Genomic DNA, 20,681 nt, shown 5'->3' with positions numbered 1-20,681 from the left:
TTTTAGAACACACAAAAGAACATAGGAAGCTGCCTTGGCAGGATCAAACCAACAACCTTTTGCATGCAAAACATGTGCTCTATTATGGTCCTACCTAGCTCTTCCTCACTACCTCAAATGAACCTGGGACTCAATTCAAGTCTCTCCAAAGATGATCCATCACACAATATTACCTTCATTATCTCTGCATCAGTTCAAGGTAAACAAGATAATCTTCATAACCATAGCCATTAACACGATCAAAAGACAATTGTCAGCTATTTCCTTATTTGTTGTAAAATCTAAAACCCATCAACTCAAGATTAAAAACACAATTTCCCCACTTTTAAGGAGCTACAATAGAGCATTCAAGTTAACACAAGCTTCAAACAATCCAGACAATTATATAAAATAAAGCATAGCTCCTGTTAAGTGGGAGGTTTTCACTGGGCTCTGCTTTCCTGATAAAAACGTATTGGCTCCAACCCAGGAAACTTTGTTTACAAAGGCGGGCTGTACCCATGCTGCTGTGCATAAGAATATCCCCACCAATCAGTTAGAGCATTATCAACTTTAGCTGCTGCCAACCAACATAAACAATAGGGGTTAGATACACCAATGGCCTGCCTTTTAAAATCCTTTCCCAAAGACTAGTTGAGAGGTTGCTCCAATCGAGAAAAATTCTATTTGTGATCTCTCCCTCATATTTTTTGGGTTGTATCAAATATAGCACTAAGTAAGTGTCGTGTCAGCTCAAGGATTTTCATGTGTGTAATAGGACTACTTCCTCTCTTCCTATGCACCCCCTAAATCTGTTCTAGAAGTTTCTCCCATCCTCTGGAAAAGATCTGAGGAGGGTGCAGGAGAAGGAGAGGGACGGAAAGTCCTATTGTGCAAGTGAAATTCCTTGCATTGATGAGACAGGTTAGTTGAATACCATCCACTGACCATAACAGTACAGATAACTTTTGATGTGTTGTTCTTTGTCAATAATAGGGGACATCATATGACAATTTTTTTAAAATTTTGAGAGAATTCCCTTAAGAATGAAAATCATTGTATGCCAGCTATAAAATCCAAGAACTATGTGTTGTACATTATGATCATAAACTCAAATGCTAGGCTTCTCAAAACAGGCCTCCTGTGGCCTCCTCCTGGTGCTGGATGTAAACCTTAGTCCAACCATTACTGGTGCTGTAGGGCAGGGGCATACCTAGTTCCTGCCTTGGCTTACTGCCACATGGTTATGCAGCTCAGTTACAGAGAACAGGCATTCTACAGTGTCTTCGAGCAGTCGTGTGCACATAAAACTCTTGCAGACATATTCACTACTTAGGATGGAGATTGTCTGGCAAGTAGGACAGAGCTAGCTAACTCCACTCCATTTTCCAGGCATAAACCTAGACTTTAGTTGCAGCAGTACAATTTTATTATTTATTTCATATTATCTGTTATATGCAACATTTCTATACCACCTATTAGCAATTCACAAATAAAAGTTAAAGCCATTGAGCAATAGCCAACATCAGTTGCCCTTCCTCCTTTCCTCACTGCTGCTCCCATGCACCCCCCATCTGCTTTGGATGATCTGCCAAGTCCATTCCACTCATGGGCAGACACAACTGGATAACTCCTATGAGGTATAAAAATAAAATCTGAAATAGTTAAAATGGCACCAGAATAAAATGAGCAACAGAAGACAGTAATGCAAAGAGATTAACAAGCACTACAACTAAAACAACCTGAGACGACAAAGATCTTTACATGGTGCTGCAAAGAAAACAATATAGGTGGGTCGCTCTGAAGAGGGCATTAAACAACTTGGGTGCCACCACCAAAACGGTCCTCTCCCTCGTGGTCACCTGCCTCATCCCATTTGGAAGGAGAAAGATCCTGGAGGTTAACTAGGGTCCAGACAGCTAAAGCAAATCTAAGGGGATTGGGCAGGGGGGATAAAACTTTTTATCTCAAAGGTCAATATTTTAATACCTGGTCTGTTCAGTCTGCTAGTTCCTCTACATTAGCTAACTGTGTATGACCACACAAAGGGAAACACTACACAGAAAAAAAGTATATACAGTATATGCATAATCAACGTTAACAATCCAGAGCTCCTCAACAAAGCAGGTTGATATAAGCCAAATATGTTACATGTAAAGCTGTTGACTGAATTTAAAAAAAACAATTTTCCATATTTGGATGCATTTGGGACTTCAGAGAGGGACTGAAACAAAATTCTAAAACAAGCAGTCATACATATTGTAGACAAAGGTTTATTCTGCTTTATGAGGAAACAAAATCTCTACAGACTTGAAGTAAACCAGCCATATTTCACCAATACTGTGTAATCTTAAGGGCATTATATTTCACAGCTTGGAAGTAACACACTGAGAAGGAAATGTCAGGAAAATAATTCCATCTTGTACAGTTGCAGTAAAGTCAGTTTACTGCAGTGGTGATGTTAACATTTCACTATTTTGAGGTATTCATGATTTCTTGAAATGTGCACAACAAATTTATAAAGCTGTTACTGGCCAACCTTATAAAGTTGTGTGCATCCTTATCTAAATATTATGAATCTCTCTCTCGTTAACATTATGGTTTAACCTGAAGGTGTTCATCTGACCCCTATCGAGTAATGCAATGTACTTAATTTCTGCAATAATGCAAGAACACTGTGTTTCTTTAGAGTAATTACTGTTATCCACATAATGTTCTTTGATAAGCCTGTATAGGAATGCAGTCTCTTTGACCTCAGTCCAGAATATTTCAAGTGTTAAACTCCGGTTTTCAAATCCTGGTTAAGAGAGGAAGCTTAGCAAGCCTTTTACATACTTAACACCATTGGTTCGATGAAGTAACATTTTACCCCCTGGTTAAGGAGCAAGGGGGCAATTTGCCCCCAAGGGAAGAGGTGAAGCAAAGGGGGAGGGAATAGAGAAAGACACAAACTCATGGCCTGCTCCAAGTCTTCCTATAGCTCAGTGACAAGAGACATTATACCTACCCTATCCTGTGTCTTACCCATGCAGGAGTTTAAAGTTTTGCTAAATATTTGCATCAATGTATCTGTTTCTGACATCAAGGTAGTATCACTGTGATGCTAATGTGACATTAGGGTGTTGTGACAATACAGCTGTTGGCACGCTCCAGTGTAAGCACTTACTGCACTTGCTCTATTCGTATACTTAACTATTAAAAAGCCACTTAACTTTTGAAACCAAGAAACGCCAATAAAACTATAAGAGAGCAGAGAGCAGAGAACAGACCTGTAATATGTATGTAGGTGCTACTGAAAAGAAAAAAAGCCATAAATGCCTTGACTAAAATACAAAACCAGATCCGCAATGTCTGTGGTCAGTGGTCATGCATGACACACTGCCGTTACTTCAAAGTACCCCTTCAGTTTGAAAACAGAAGTCTATCCATAAGGAGACAGATAACAGTATGATAGGTTAAGGCAGCCTTTCCCAACCAGTGTGCCTCCAGATGTTGTTGGACCACAACTCCCATCAGCCTCAGCCATGGCTGAGGCTGATGGGAGTTGTGGTCCAACAACATCTGGAGGCACACTGGTTGGGAAAGGCTGGGTTAAGGACTAAACCTGCTACAAATGCATGCAGTTTCTAAAAATGAATTTAGAGCCTCATCTAAAATAATGTCCATTGATTTCAAGATGGACCTCTGGGAATTAATAAAAAGAAAAAAAGCGTTAAAACAAAATTTCCTTTCCATGATTAGATGTGGGTGACATTTAAACAGACTAAGAAATGTATAGAAGTTGCTTATTGATGAGGAAACATATTTCTGCAGAATTTCTTAACCCAAACAAGAACAGAATATTAGTTGGAAGGCAATCTGTTGTTGCAGTCTGTGAATTCAGACACTAACTCAGTAGTTATATGTATAGTTCTGGTATAAAATGGAAGTATACACCATGAAAAAAAATTCTCGAACAGAATTAGAGCACATAGGCTAGAGCAGCCTAGCCAACCTGGTGCCCTCCAAATGTTTTGGACTATAATCCCATCACTCCAGCCAGCACATGCTTGCTGGGGCTGTTGGGAGGTGTAGTTCAAAACATCTGGAGGGCATCAAGTTGGTGAAGGCTGGGTTAGAATGTCATAATCTTGCTGGATTTATATATAGGAAGCTTTGGTTTAAATCTTCTTGAGCAAAGCACACTCTGTAATCTTGTGTGTCACTTTACTTTTAAATTTAAATTGCTGGCTGCCAGCAGGCAGTAAGGTGGGGAAAAAGGAGCTGACTTTCCTACTTGGTTGTTGCACTATGTAGTTGTGACTTTTCAAAAAGGCTGCACACATTCAGTATTGAGTTTACCCTACTATAATGTCCAAAACATATTAGAAGATCTTAAGAAACTTAAGACTTAAGGCTAAGGGATAAAACACAGTTGAGTTTTTAAAAGCTGGCTGAAAACTTCTGCTATTAACAAACAGATGATGCTTGGCTCTACAGTTATTCATTGAATCCAAATGCCTTTCTTTGGCCAAAAAATAAAATAAAAAATTCAAAAAATAATTCCCTTGAGCTCTCTTGAGCACTGTGTCTGAGTTCTTTTAATGATTTGGGAAATCACAGTGAAATCAAATCACTCTCTTTTCAAAAATGTACATGAAAATGCTTTTCAGGCACTGTTTCCTTTCATGACCTTTCATTATTTAGGCTAGCTCACTGACCCATTGAGCCATGCAACTGATAGTAGTTGGACTACTGCACTGTTATTTGTGGATCTTTTGTACTGGCTTGTATCTCTCTCCCTCTTGTATCTTATTATTGTGCAGATGCTCTCCATGTATCTTACTTGATTTTTGTTTTCTGAGTGGCCTTGGTTTCGTACACTTTGTATCTAGTGACTTTGTTTTACTGCACCTGACTTTGTATTTGCAACTCCATTGTTAATGGATAGCTATAATTCTCTCTGTGTGTGTGTAATAAGTTGATCCATTTATTTTCTGAATCGTGCAATGAGGCTTGGACAGTTGGTAAGCAGAGACATGAATTCTAACTTGACCGTTCTCATCATTGTTGCTCTGAGCCCATAAGAATGCAAAGATGGAATACTATCCCTCACTGCCATCCTCATACCCCCAGGGCATGACTGAGTACTGTAGTCACCAGTGGATCCTATCTTTTTCTGTTAACTCCCTTAACGTTGTATTGGCACTGCAAACTTCATAGTAATAAAATAACTATTACTACAACTACTACTACTATATTTTTAATTGGACTTCTATTCCCCCTTCCTCCCAAAGGAAGGTGAAATGTGGGTTAAATATTTTGCAAGTACTCTTACCTATCTGTGCCTGCCCATATTCACCAGTAGTCATCAGGCAGCGGAGCCCTCCATCATCTTCAATATAACTATAGACTCTATAGGGGGTGGGGGAACCTTTTAGCCATAAAGATCTGGTCCCACCCCATGGGCCAACTTTGACAGGTGACATCAGGATTGACAGGTGGGTTGCCTGGTCCACAGGTCAAAATCCGTTGTGTGGGGATCCCAAGCCACTATAGCACATGGGGCGTTAACAGCCCATTGCTGTGCAAGCCACCCTACGCTGATCTTTTCAATGTCCAGCAGTGTGGAAAGGCTTGCAAGGATCAGCACAGGGAGGCTTCCAAGAGCAGTGCCAGGAGGGCAGTTTCTATAGAATGGAAACTGCTTACCCCTCCATGAGCAAGGCATCCCCCGCTTTACAGCGCTTGTTCCGCTTTTACGGCAGTTTTTTGCATCCAGGTGCCATTTTGGTCAATGTAAGTCAATGGGATCCGCTTTACAGCGGGGGTCCGGAACATAACCTGCTGTATGAGCGGGGCCCTACTGTATTTTTATTTTAAAAATTCAAGTCAGAGATAGATGGGACCAGGATACCATCTAGCACTATTAGGGTTGATACCTTTCAGCTTGTTTTGCCTGAGAATGTGGACAAACTTGCTTGGAGTGGTGAGACCCACAACCTGCTTGCTTGACCCTTGCCCTTCATGGCTTTTGAGATCTACAAGACAGGAGAGAACCTCAGAGGTAGTTAATGCCACCTTAAGAGACTGAGTGGTTGTAAAAATCAAATGTAAAAACTTTGATCTTAAACAACTACCATCCAGTCTCTAATTTGCCTTTTTGGGGGGCAAAGTGATATAGCAGGTGGCCTCCTCTCAACTCTAGATAGTTTTAGATGATATAGATAACTTGGAAGCTTTCAGGTCTGGGTTCAGGCCCAGTTATGGGATGAAAACAGTCTCGGGGCCCGTCCAAACAACTGTATAATCTGCAATATGATCGCTTTGTGTAGTGATTAATTCTCCGTGGTCCATACGACGTTGTTCGTTGTTGCGGATTTTTGCCCTCACAAATCCGTATTTGCGATTCCTTGGAAAATGCGATATGCTTTCTTAAAGTGGAAAACAATTGCATTACTTTCATGGAGCTCGGATGCAATGCCACACAGTTTGCCTAAATAGGCATGCCAGGGGTGATCCAAGGGCATTTCCCCATCAGATTCTGAGCCCCTTCTCTCTGTCCCAGCCAAAAGCACGAGAACTAAGTGCAACAAATCTCAACCAATCAGGAAACGGGCCCGTGTTCAGGGGTGCTGCCAGCAGTTCTGCACAGATCCAAAACTGTGCATTTGCGAAGAATCAAATGTAGGCATTTATTTGTAATGGTAGCGTGAGAATGCCCAGCCTGAAGCTGAAGGAAAGGATGGGTTTAGTGGCTTTTGTTGGTTTTAATTGTGTGTGTGTTGTTGTTTTGCAATTTTATGATTGCTTCGTGATAATGGGGCATGGCAGAGAGAGAGAGAGAGATGCGTGCCAGGAGAAACAATCTTGAGTGTGTATTCAAACCTGATTATTCGGCTGCATGTGCATTCCCTAGAGAGGTTTGGTCGTTTACACATGCACCCCCCTCTTCAAAACAAACAGCATTTGGCAGTGGTGGGAGCAGGGTGCTTTCTTTGTTCTCTTGCATTGGGATGGATTGGGGGAGGATGTGCGGTTCCTTTAAACCAGGTGACCCAGTCCCGGTGTTCCTGCTTGAAAGCCGCTTGACCAACTGAAGCCCAAACAAAGATCTAAATAATTCCTGATTGAGAAGAAACCAAACACAGGGGGGAGATGGCGGTACAGCCAGGCTCATGAGAGGCTCCTATGCCAGCTTGGGGGGGGGGGAAGAGGAAGGAAGAGAAAGATCAGAGGCTCCCAACAACTCCGTTGCCCTCCCACCCTTCATAAAGGTTTGATGAGACATTTGAGCTGCTTTCCTTCTCTGGGAGGGAGACTTCCTTCTACATCTGGAGAAAGCGGGGAGGGAATTTGGACTGAGGAAGTCACAGTGCCACGATCCTGCTGCCTGTGTGCTTACTCAAAAGTAATTCCTGACTGAGTTTGGCTGGGTTTACTCTTAGGTAACCATACAGGGCCGGAGAGCCTAACCTGGGGTGGGGGGAGGAGAAACGAGAGGACTCTTTTGAAGGTACAATGTGCCATGCCAGCAAACATCTACAAAGGTCTACAACTATATTTTTTGCGGTTCTGCAGTCGCAACTCCATTACAGCCAAACAAGTCTGCCACAACTGCAAAACCCACAGCAAATTCAAAGTTTCGCGCTCTTTCGCTCAGTCTCAAAAGCACCTGTACGTTGAAATGCAGATTAGATGTGGTTGGGTGGACACAGGAAGGGGGGCTAGCACACATCATATTTTGTGGATCAATTGACTCATAGGGGTGGAGTGACAGGCATAGCTTTGGGAAAAACCGCAATGAATGTATTTCACGTCTGGGTGCGAGAACAGCGAATTTGTTAACACTGAAAACAGTAGACGAACAGGCAAGATGGAGACTCTCCGATTACAAAGTGAATATGGAAAATGTGGATTATCGAAAGTAAGTTTGGATGGGTCCTTGGTCATCATGGTGGATGACTTATGCATAAGGGTGGAGAGGAGGTATATTACCATGTTATTCCCCCTGAACCTTATTTTTTTTTTTATTATTTATTTATTTATTTATTTATTTACTTTTTTGTTGGTGTGTTGATGCAATTTGAGATGAATGGGTGCCTGATTATATGAATGTATGTCTGAGTGAGTGTGTATGTTTATATGCTGTATATATGGCTGTATATATAGCTGTTTTTATACGTTTAATTGTTGTATATTTTAGTTGTATTATGTGCTTCGGAGAGAGTTTTATCCATCAGGCGGGGAGACTTGAGGGGGCCCCAATTGCCGTAATGACGGGCAAAGGAAGGTATGGCGCTGTGAGAAGGACGTGCCAGGTAAGGGGAACGCGGTCCAGACATGTTGTGGCTGTGCCTTGTTCCGGTCCTTCCCACACCCGCAAGGTCGTTGGTAGTCCTATCAGCCAACTCTCAGATCTCCAGTTGCTGTTATTAAATGCCAGATCGGTATATAATAAAACCTCCCTCGTCCACGATTTGATTGTGGATGAGGCAGCCGATCTGGCATGTATAACCGAGACCTGGGTGGGTGAGCAGGGAGGAGTTGGTCTCTCTCAGCTCTGCCCACCGGGGTACTTGGTTCAGCATCATGGTAGATCTGAGGGTCGGGGAGGTGGGGTTGCTGTCGTCTATAAGAGTTCCATCTCACTCACCAAGCACCATGTTCATTCAGTTACTGGCCTGGAGTGTTTGCACCTTGTGTTGGGCCAGAGGGACAGGCTGGGAATCCTTTTGGTGTACCGCCCACCTTGCTGCCCAATGGCTTCCCTAACTGAGCTGGCGGAAGTGGTCTCGGATATATTGTTGAGGTCCCCCAGACTAATAGTACTGGGGGATTTCAACATTCATGCCGAGACCACTTTGTCTGGCGCGGCTCAGGACTTCATGGCTTCCATGACAGCCATGGGGCTGTCTCAATATGTTAGTGGTCCAACACATGTATCGGGGCACACTCTAGACCTTGTTTTTGCTACTGAGCATGGGGAAAGTGATCTGGATGTGGGGAGTTTTACAACACTCCCTTTGTCATGGACAGACCACTGCTTGCTGAAGTTTAGACTTTCAGTAACCTCTTCCCTCTGCAAGGGTGGGGGACTTATTAAAATGGTCCGCCCTCGGAGACTAATGGATCCTGAAGGTTTTCAAAGGGCTCTGGGGGATTTTCCGGCTGATAGGACTGGCGCTCCTGCTGAAGCCCTGGTCGCTCTGTGGAATACGGAGATGACCCGGGCTGTAAACACGATCGCTCCTGCACGCCCTCTCCTGTGTAGAGCTCATACAGCTCCATGGTATACTCCGGAGCTGAGAGCGATGAAGCAAGATAGGAGGAGGCTTGAGCGGAAATGGAGACGAACTCCCGACGGATACAATTATGCGCTGGTTAGTGCTTCGACTAAGCTCTATGTAGGAGCAGTGAAGGCAGCTAAAAAACATCATTTTGCTGCCACTATTAAATCATCTCTTTGCCGCCCAGCGGAGCTCTTTCGAGTTGTCCGGGGGCTTCTCCATTCAAACCCTCCGGACACGGTGGAATCATCGGAGGCCCGCTGTAATCAGTTTGCCGATCACTTCCAGAATAAGATCTCATGTATCCGCCAGGACCTAGACTCTCAAGTTATAGCAGTAGATCCTAGTGAGATGTCCGGAGCACAGTCTTGTCCTGTTTTGTTGGATGAGCTTCAGTTGGTTCAACTCGAGGACGTGGACAAGGTGCTTGGACAGGTACGTGCAACCACTTCGGTACTGGATCCTTGCCCCTCCTGGCTGATAAAAACTAGTAGGAATGGAACAGGTAGCTGGGCCAAGGAAGTGATAAATGCCTCTTTACGAGAGGGAGTGGTCCCGGGCTGTCTGAAAGAGGCAGTGGTGAGACCACTCCTGAAAAAGCCTTCCTTGGACCCAGACAATTTTAACAGCTACAGGCCAGTGGCGAATGTTCCATTCCTGGGCAAGGTCTTGGAACGGGTGGTTGCTGGCCAGCTCCAGGCGCTACTGGATGAAACTGATTATCTAGATCCATTTCAATCGGGTTTTAGGCCCGGTTTTGGCACTGAGACAGCCTTGGTCGCCCTGTACGATGACCTATGTCGGGAAAAAGACAGAGGGAGTGTAACTCTGTTGATTCTCCTTGATCTCTCAGCGGCTTTTGATACCATCGACCATGGTATCCTTCTGGAGAGGCTCGCGGAGTTGGGAGTTGGAGGTACTGCTTGGCAGTGGTTCCGCTCCTACTTGGCGGGTCGTCTCCAGAAGGTAGTGCTTGGGGAACATTGCTCGACACCGCGGGCTCTCCAATATGGGGTCCCGCAGGGGTCAGTTTTGTCCCCCCTGCTTTTTAATATCTACATGAAGCCGTTGGGAGAGGTCATCAGGAGTTTTGGAGTGCGTTGTCATCAGTATGCTGATGACACGCAGCTCTACTTCTCCTTTTCATCTTCTTCAGGTGAGGCTGTCGATTTGCTGAACCGTTGCCTGGCCTCGACAATGGACTGGATGACAGTTAACAAACTGAAGCTCAATCCAGACAAGACTGAGATGCTGTTGGTGGACGGGTTCTCTGATCGGATGGTGGATATATACCCTGTCCTGGACGGGGTTACACTCCCCCTAAAGGACCGGGTTCGTAGTCTGGGAGTCTTTTTAGACTCTTCCCTCTCACTTGAGGCTCAAGTAGCCTCAGTGGTTAGGAATGCGTTTTACCAACTTCGGTTGGTAGCCCAGCTACATCCCTATTTGAGTAAAGAGGACCTTACATCAGTGGTACATGCTCTGGTAACCTCACGTTTGGATTACTGTAATGCGCTTTACGTAGGGCTACCTTTGAAGACAGTTCGGAAGCTACAACTAGTGCAAAATGCGGCGGCCAGATTGCTGACAAGGACCAAGCGGTCCGAGCATATAACACCTGTTCTGGCCAGCTTGCACTGGTTGCCAATATGTTTCCGGGCTAGATTCAAAGTGTTGGTATTAACCTATAAAGCCTTATACGGTGCGGGACCACGATACCTTGCGGAACGCCTCTTCCGATATGAACCGGCCCGTGCACTACGTTCTGCTACGAAGGCCCTCCTCCGGGTTCCAACTCACAGGGAGGCCCGGAGGGTGATGACAAGATCTAGGGCCTTCTCAGTGGTGGCCCCCGAACTATGGAACAGTCTCCCTGAGGAAGTACGCCTGGCGCCGACTCTGCTCTCCTTCCGGCGCCAGGTCAAAACCTTCCTATTCTCTGAAGCATTTTAAGTTACACTGATTTAATTTTAAAAATGTTTATTGTGTTGGATTGTTGCTTGTATTTTAGTATTGTTTTGTTATTTATTGTATTTTTATGCTGTTTTATGTTCACCGCCCAGAGAGCTATTGCTAGTCGGGCGGTATATAAATTTAATAAATAAATAAATAAAATAAATAAATAAACCTCTCAGCAACTTTCAGTACCATTGACCGTGGCATCCTTCTAGATCTACTATTGGGTTTAGGCTTATGAGGCATTGTATCATAATCCTTCTTAGATGCCCATTCCCAGAATGTGGTGCTAGGGGACTTCTGCTTCATCCAAAGGGCAATGGCTTGTGGGATTCCACGGGCTCCATTTTGTTCCCCCTGCTCTTTAACATCTACATGAAACCACTGGGAGAAGTCATCTGAAGGTTTGGCAAAGGTTCCAAACTCAGCAATACCTTACCTTTCCATTTTTGGATCCCGGGCAGGCTGTCAAAATCCTAACCAGTGTGTGGTGGTAGGTAAAAGAGACTGAATCTGAGCAAGAAAGAGGTGCTGTGTGTGGGGAGATCCCCAGCTCTGAAATGTTGTTTACAGCTGGAACTGGACAGAGTGGCCCTCCCCATGAAAAACCAAGCACATAGTCTGGGAGTGGTCTTTGATTCGGCACTAACAAGAGAAGCCCAGGTGGAATTATCGACCAGGAATGTTTTCTACCAGTATTCACTCCCCTGTAGGCCAGCACCTTGAACACTGCCAATTAAGACCTGGACCTACATTTTAATCTTTGGAAAATAAGTCCATGTGCTCTGGTCAATTTCTTCAGTACCCATTGTTGGTATTGCAGAATTTTCCGTCACTGCTGTCATATCTACTGACAGTCCCACTGCACAAAGTCCATATACTTTTGATTCTAATGCAAGCATGTAAATAGCCACTCCTTTAGTAACTTGTGTGGACTAAGAATTATATCCAGGTGACCAGGCTTGGAAACATTTGAAAACTGAAAACTTGATAATAATTTTCTTTTCCTTTTCAGGTACTATATATTCCGAAAATAACTAACAGATCTGTGCAGCCAGACTTTTGTGTCCAAGTTAGCAAGATAGTGACAATAGCTACCCGTGCAGAATAGGGTATTTGTTTTTTTTAATTGAAGCACAGTAGTTGTACCATTTGAATTTTTTTGGCATATCCCTCTCTATAACAACATCTGTCTGTATTTGAGCTGTTTGTACGTTTTTAAAATGCAATGTACAAAATAAGGTACAGAATACTAAAGATGATTAAGCCCTGCAGATCTCTGGATTCCAAATTTGCTTTTACCATGTGGAAGAGAGATTTTTTAATTATTGTGACTTAAGACCAGGGCTTTTTTGTGATAGTACTCACTGATACACAGTAAAGGCACCTCTTTTTTTGTTGACTGTGCCAAGTCAATCCCAGTTCTCTTATCAAAGTTTAAGTACCAGCACCTCATCTTTTACAACAAAAAAAGCACTGCATAAGACACACAGCCATTCATTGACCTGATCTATAATGCCCCTGCCATGAATTACACCTTGCAGTTTTCCAATACATCTCAGTATGGTAAATAAACAACTGTACACAAATCATGCACTAACCAGATTTTACATCCTTTGGACTGCAACAAGCCCCATTAGGATATTTCTCTAATGATTTTTTTCCAGCCAAAGAACTTCCCTCATGAATAGAGTCTAGGAAACAGCACAATTAATGAAATACCCCTGTGGAGGAACAACAAAAACAAAGCTGCAGAGTTTGGCTACAAAAAACAATAGAATAGAAATATCACTGTATACACTCCTTGTCCACACTCTATTGATTTTATTCTTGTCTGATCCTGCATCCATTATTTTAAAATTTGGTAAAGGAGGCTTATGTGATCATGTATTGATTTGCAGTCAAATCAAATAAAAACATGCGTTGCTGTCTCAAGTAGCCTTTCAAATAGTGTTGGAAACCCACACAATTCCCACAACTCTGTTGTTCCCCTTTCCCCGCCTCCTCCAATACTTACCATTTCTGCCCTCTGTACTATTTCCCCAGCTAAAAAGAGCACAAAAGGAAAATTTCACTTCTATCTCTCAGAATAATCTCTGATTAACAGCAAATTATAGTTTTTGATTTGGAAGGTTTTTATTTAAAGCAGGAAAATGCTGCAAGCCTTAATATTATTTAGAGCAAGTAATTTAAGGATAGCAGTCCTGTTCCAGCTGGCAATCTACATACAACGTGTTTGTTTTAAAATAGGTCCATTAAAATCCTTCAGGCTACTATGGACAACCTGAAAGGTTAGCAGCGGTCTAATTATAAATTAAATTTCAGTTTTTGAGGGATGTTTTAAAAAAAAAAAAGGAGAAGGAGAAGAATAGTACAGAGGGGTGCAACTATTGCCTCTAGGTTGATTTCTTCATTGGGCTCGGTACTTAACTTTTTTACCATGAGTTTTAAATCTAATTGCTTATTAGCTCACAGTCCTCAAGTGTACAGAGACATCTTTATGAGCTTAATTCAATCTGCCTTGCCAGTATGTGTTAGTGATGTGTGGCCTATAGATACCATTACTGGAGTGAGACAATCATTCACTCACCGAGTTCATTGTCCTTTTACTTCCATGCTGCCAACAAGGTTATTAAGTTAGTGTTTATTATGGCAGCAAGTCAATAAAGTCAACAGTTTTTCCACTTTAGAGTATGGCTATCCACTCATTCTAACTCACTAAATAACCTTAGTTATTTAATTTATATGTATTACTGAGCTGTGATTTAACACTCATCTAAGGAGTTTCAAAAGGATAGAATACAAAGTCTCATCCATCCTAGCGATCCCTAAATAATTAGTCCAAAATGAAAGCTGTGAATTAACATTATAATTTTGAAAAATAAGATTTTCAACCAATTAACATGTTCGGGCGACTAATCAACTGCCTTTTCACAAATTCATTTAACTGGTTTAAATGATTGACATATTACCAATAATACCAATATATAATCTGCATGCCAGAGGAATGGCTATAGCTCTGCATCTGCTTTTCATGCAGAGGGTCCCACTTTCAATCCCCTGGCATCTCCAGGTAGGGCTCGGCCCCTGTCTGAAATCCTGGTGGGCCGCTGCCAGTCAGTGTAGACAATATCCTTTGCTATGCAACGAGAAAATGTGACAGCTCTAGACACCCTGAGATGTCCCCCTATGACAATGCCAAGCAGTTAAACTGGTTTGAGGTACAATGTGTCTAACTAGCTGTGACTGTTGGCAAGTTAAACTTTTTATGCACACATCCATTATGTAAAGTAGTCAGTTCATGGCATCTGGAACTGTTGCTTAAGAAGCATAGTTCAGATTTAAACCAAGGACATGAGGTTCTCAAAGATAACCAATAGTTGTATAACTGTAACTTCCAACTAGTGAGGAAATGGGTTTCTTTCTCCACCCCACCCCACACAATGAAGATGGCAATCATCTAGAGACAAAAGTAAACATGGTTTATGAGACCTATCCAACCTATGTTGGCAGCAGTGCTACAGGCTTTCAAGCTTCATTGTTCTTTTCTCTTGCAAACAATTCTGTGAAGTCTGAAAGGGTACACACCCTGATTCAGGTCTGCAAAAATCCCAGGCACATCAAAATAGTTGTTTCCTGGGCATATGCAGAATCTTTATTCAGGCTAAGTCCCGCAAACATGATTCAAAAAGACAAAGAGAGGAGGCAAACTTCAAGCAGGTACAATTGATACAATTAAATTGCCCAACAAATTCAGGAACAACTGCCAATATTTCTATATACCACCTTACTGTGGGTGCTGTCCTCCTCCTCCTGCTCCCCCTCCTCCCCAATAGAAATTAGACAAATAAAGAGTGATATTTTCTCTATTTTGGCTGAAGTTCTGCATGCAGAACTTTTTTTGAGCAATCCTTCAGACAGCCTAGGAAACACAACTCCAGAGTGCCAATAACTCACACAATGAAGCTGAACGTTAAAAAGGAAGCAAATAAGATTAAAGCGTTTCCGAGGCTTGAGTGGTCACAATCTGAAGAAAACCATGATAATGGAGGGAGGATCTTTCAGGGTTTCTACTCACCTATCAGCTTATTTCTCTTAGCTGCTTCCTGAAAAATGCACTGCAGTGGAGACAGAATGCATGCTAGAAGGTGATGAGCTCTGATGTAATGTGAAGAAAGGCAGCAGGATTGTCCGGTTACCATGTAAAAGACTATAACCTGGGCCCCAGCCTTCTCACTTAGACATCTCTGTACCAGCGCTATGATAGCAGTCTCTCGTGAGTGAACCATATAACCCCATCCCAGCCACAAGGCTGTATCTCCAATATCTGGCAAGTCTCCTAATGTGCACAGAGGATGAACTTGTAACTAGTAAGCGTTTCACAACACTGACCTTTTTCTTTGCCCTCTGTGTTGTGGGCATTCCATCTCCTGTAACCACCTCTTGCTTCCTGTGCTTTGGCTCTTGCTCTCTGCTCTTTACATGCTGTATTCTGGACCACAGTAACTCCGTGGCAGGGAATTCCCAGCATTCTGTGCTAAATGAGGACATTTCCAGGTACAGATGTTTTGTCCTGTACTTTAACTCTATCTGGTACCCTGCATGAAATGGCAGACCAAGGAGTTAATGTGGTCACTATATGCGGCACTATGCATGCAAGAGGAATCTGTTGCACAAAATAACTGTCTCCTGGTGGGTTTTGTTAGTTTTTTTTTTTTTTAGGATTCTTTTGTCCACTCCACTTTTCAGTGTTTTGGTGTGGTAATCACCTTAGTCTGCTCTGTGATTCTAGCTGCTCTTATCATTAAGTTAGGTTTATCATTAGGTTAACTTAGGTTAAGTTAGGTTTTATAATTTATTGTTCTTTCTGTATAATCTTATGAAATCTGTATCTTGCATTCTATCTTGGGATCTAGTGAAATGAAGGGCGAGTTATCAATGCTCTTAGTAAAATAAATATGACCCTTCTCTTAAAACTACACAGGCCGCTTTTAGCTCAGCATTTTGCTATCATTCCTGTCTACTAGGCTGATAGGCATGGGCCAGCTTAGGTTAAACTCTGGGTGCTGTGCAGGGAAAATGCTGCTTGGCCCTGAAACAAAATGTGAACCAGCTAAACCACCCTATCTCAAATACGTTCCACGCCATAGCTGACGCCATGGGCAGTCTGAGTCATGCCCTAAGCATCATGACACAATACACTAGGGCCCTTTTTATTTCAGAACACCATGGCACCACAAAACAAGTAACCCCAACTTGGGCTGTTTTCATGCCAAGAAAGCCTTTGAATCTCTATCACCTGAATATCCTGTTAATGCCAGGAAGAATGCATAAGCACACAACTTTTAAATGGAACAAGCCTATTCCACGCAATATAGAATTTACATACAAATTACAGATGTAAGAAATGCTAATAAATAAATACTAAGCAACCATCACTTGTTAAAAAGTTATTTCAAAATGCTCATCTAGCAGCACACTTTGGAGCAGGGTTTGAATCAAGTTAGGCTTCAAATCCGGAATCTATTTTCAGTGCCTGGTAAATGTAAAGAGACTACTACTTCTGACCATATGCAGAGTACTTATCCCTTGTCATGGACTAATCATAGTTGCCACAGTACTTTTGGATCACACAGCCAGGTAAAAGAAAGACAGTATTCATTTTTTTAAAAAATGGTTTTCAAAGGTGTTGTTTATTGCCATTTCAGAGACGTTCACCTATCATTTAAAGATTGTTAGCCAGGTAGACCCAGAGGATTTTGTTGCAATTTGATGGAAGTTTATTTTATACATGAACATCCAACCATTTCAGACTTTCATTCCATTTAAGTATGAGTTTATTTAGAGGAATTTGTAATTTTTTGTTTCTTGTCTTTTTTGTTTCTAGTATCTGTTAACTCAGTGGATGTCCCTGATACTTCTAGATGTATTAGAAGCACAGTGACTGTTTTGGTTATTTACTTGAATTTATGTTCATTATTTGGTTGATAAATATATCGTTTTTTTAAATAAAAATAATTTTTTAAAAACTGTTTTAAGCACTTATCCAAAGCATGTGTGGTGACGGACTAGTTGAGTTTAACAGGCTATCCAATTTTTTTAAAAAAAACCTAGACTATGCAAAGTGTGTGACGGTTGCAACTTCTTTCAGTTTACACAGTGCACTGAACTACCATCTTAGAGGCCACACACACATGCAAATCAGCTTGAAGATAAGTAACTAGTTAGGTCTCTGGTTTCCCCTTAAAGATGATGAAGCCATGAAGCTCACTGTATAACCTTGGGTCAGTCACTGTCTTCCAGCCTAACCTACCTCACAGGGTTGTCATGAGGATAAAAATGGGGAGAGAACCATGTACACCACCTTGAGCTCCTTGGAGGAAAGGTGAGATATAAACGTAACAACTAAGAATCTGCCCTAATAATTTATATGTAAATTCTAGGAAGTGTGCACAGATCTTTATGCAAGTTCTATAATATATATGTAAAATCTAGGGGGTGTCCACAAGGAAAAAAATAACTTCAGTACCCACTTCAGGGAGGGGCCCATTTTCGGTCCTTTTTGAAGGGTGGGCTTTTCACCTATGGAAGTCAGTGAAGATAGTGCTGTTGTCAATGAGTTACATAGGAAGAAAACGCACTGAAGACACCTCTGTCAGGCAGCTATCAAAGTCCCAATACACACCTTCAGAGCAGTCTCTGTTCATACTGACAGCGTGAGCGGGAACTGTTCTGAAAGTGTATATCAGGACTTTGACAGCTGCTCCAATGCCCTACAAAATGAGACCAAAGCTTCAGGAGCAGCCTGCTTCACTTTGGACCACTTCAGGGGAGATTCCCTTCAGGCCAAGCCTGAACACCGATCCAGGCTAGCTGAAGGATCGTATCTTCCCATGTGAGCCTGTTTGAGCTCCAGAATCTTTGGGGGAGGCCATTCTCTTGGTCCCATCACCCTCACAGGCATGTCTGATGGGAACACAGGAGAGGGCTTTCTCAGTGGCTGCCCCAGAGCTCTGGAACTCCCTTCTTACTGGCTCCCTCCTTGCTCTCCTTCCACCAGCAAGTGAAAACTTTTCTATTCCGACAAGCTTTTAGGAACTGACTGCAAGGGCTTTTAATAATGTGTGTTGTTCTATTTATGTTTGGCTTTTTTAATGGATATGTTAATGGCTTTAATTCAATATAGTTTAATTACATTTTAACAATAATGTTTGGTATGGTTTTAATCTGTATTTGTTTTAATTTTTGTAAGCCACCTTCTTTGGTTAATATTTGGGCTTCATTTGAAGTGGATAACATCCTAGTAAATTCTACATAGCCTGCCATCTAGACCACAGAGGTGAGGTGAGGTGAGTGATGTAGGAAAACAGTCTCAGCCTGGCTCATTCTGACTGACCAGCTGCTCCTCCCCCTTTTAAAAAAAAGTATCAGCACCTTTGTTTTTTAAGCTGGAGGCAGAGGAATAAGACCAGAACTCAGATGTAAATGCACAGGAATCAGCTGCTGCTGGGTTAAAACTGAAGGGGAGACAGAGTGGGTTGATGAGTAGGAAAAATGGGGACTATTTTTAGGGGGGATACAGCCAAGATTAAGCACATGTAACACATTCCTACAAGGGAGAGAACCTGGGAGCAACCACAGTCTCTCCTTGCCTGTACTCTTCCCCATTCTTCCTTGAAGCGGGAGAACTCAGAGACAGTGGCACCATGTTGTGGTAGGAAGGAGGGTTTGAGGGGCTTCCTGGTTGGGGGGACCTCCTGCCCCTAGTCTTTCCCAGCCTCTGCTACAGGGCAGGGAAATTCCTATGTGCCATTTACTTAATGGTTTGATTGCCTCTCCACACCAGCAACAGTTGTTGATTGGCTGCTCTTCCTTCAGAATAAATGTGGCACTGTTAAACTCGCTTTCTTCAAACAGGTGCTTAGCATCACATGTATAATTACTAGGCCCTGAAGCTTCCAGCCCAAAGCCTGGAAAGTTAATGCCCGATGACAGTGGTGTAATTAGTAAATTCTGAAGTGCAGACCCTTTTCATTACTATCCTTCTAGGACTATACAACAACAAAAGATATTTTGACCAACACAGACATCATGGTTTCAATTCCAAGCTAGCTTTTCTTCCTTACTCCCCCCCCCTTTGCTTAACACTCAACCTGATGACGAGCTCTGGTGTCAAACGTTTCATCAACTGTTATGCCATTTTGATTTGTCATAAGAAAGGGATTTTAGGATCCCCCCCTTCAGTTTAACGTCAGGTATGCACCCTAACGCAACCTCTCTCTGGAAAAAAGCTTATTTATTTAGCATGCACTGGGCTGGTGAAAAGTGCCCCAGGAGATGACATCATCAAGCCTGCTGTGGAATAAGTGCCCTGCTCCACTATACCAATGCTCACTGAATACACTGGGTTGACTTCCAAGCAAACCCGCTGAGCAAACAGGATGACATTTTTCTGCTGCTCTTTAAGAGCGGCTGCCTCTGCCCTAGTGGAGAATAGGGTAGTGGCAGCAGCCAATCAGGCTACAGCATGAACAGAAAGAATGAGCGCGCGAGGGTACCGTTGCGGGGTAGAAGCAAAAGCGCGTCCCGCAGACACTGGCGCGATGCTGCCCCTACAAGCGCGGAGGGAGAACTGCTGAGCCAGCACCTACCACCCTTTGCTTCTTGTTGTCAGACATGTCGCCTGCTTCGCGCAAACGGACCCGGCGACGGCGAAGACTCCCTTGGCTACTGGCAGGGGAAAGGCAAGCACCTTGCTCCCGCTGAGGTGGCTAGCTAGCTGAGAAGTTGTAAGGGGAAGGGAGTAGGTATAAATGCTGTTGAGGAGACACGTAGCACTTTCCTGGACCGCCTTCCCAACCCACCCCTCTTCTGGCTCCTCCCTCGTTTCTTCCTCTTTTACCGGCTGCCACAGACGGGAAGAAGTTTTCGGCAAGGGTAGCGCGGAGAGAGTCTCTGCGGAGTGGAGGGGAAAGCTTTTCTTCTCTCTTGCGTCCTTTTTGTGCTTGTGAACTCCCGCGCAAAAGGCGAACTCCCCCCCCCTTTGATTCGGTCTCAGACGGCACTCAAAAATGTTGCCTTGGAAGCCAGTCTCACCCACGCGTTTCCTTAATTAAAAATATGCTGACAAGCAGTGGACGAAGACGAAATCAAATGCCCAACCCGAGCCACAGACTTATGATCTTAACTTTTGAAAATAAAAAAAAATGATTTTTCCCAACGACGCTGAAGTTGGTTCCCAGTTCCTTATTTGCTTGAAAGTTTAAAACACTAAAAAAGAAGAAAAGTTGACAGCTACAGCAATTTCAAGCCAAAGTTAACATGTCTCTGAACCCCAAAATATATGTTGGGGTACTCTGTATGATATACCGCTGTGATTGGGGAACTCTCCCTGTCAAGAATAACAATAAATTTTTGCAATCAAAATCATCAGGCTTCTCATCATAAATGCATAATGATGTCATAAAATCATAAAAA

General features: G+C 42.9%; 1 protein-coding gene across 6 annotated transcripts in view; it reads right to left on the bottom strand.

The window, feature by feature from the left end:
• Window positions 1–20,019, bottom strand: part of PAPSS2 (3'-phosphoadenosine 5'-phosphosulfate synthase 2) — a 67,426-nt gene extending 47,407 nt beyond the window's left edge. For 2 of the 6 annotated variants that reach the window (XM_061635384.1, XM_061635385.1), the window contains exons 1-2: window positions 19,856–20,019; window positions 15,597–15,802 (exon numbers count right to left, since the gene is read on the bottom strand). In XM_061635384.1, the coding sequence (XP_061491368.1) occupies window positions 15,597–15,755 (159 nt within the window). In that variant the 5' untranslated portion in view covers window positions 15,756–15,802; window positions 19,856–20,019. The other 4 variants (XM_061635386.1, XM_061635387.1, XM_061635388.1 and 1 more) reach the window with 4 other exon arrangements.
• Window positions 20,020–20,681: the final 662 nt, after the last annotated feature.

This window comes from Rhineura floridana, chromosome 7, assembly GCF_030035675.1.
Source record: "Rhineura floridana isolate rRhiFlo1 chromosome 7, rRhiFlo1.hap2, whole genome shotgun sequence".
Lineage (NCBI taxonomy): Eukaryota > Metazoa > Chordata > Lepidosauria > Squamata > Rhineuridae > Rhineura > Rhineura floridana.
Note: the sequence above shows the minus strand (reverse complement) of the source record. Positions and strands in the feature narration are given on the sequence as shown.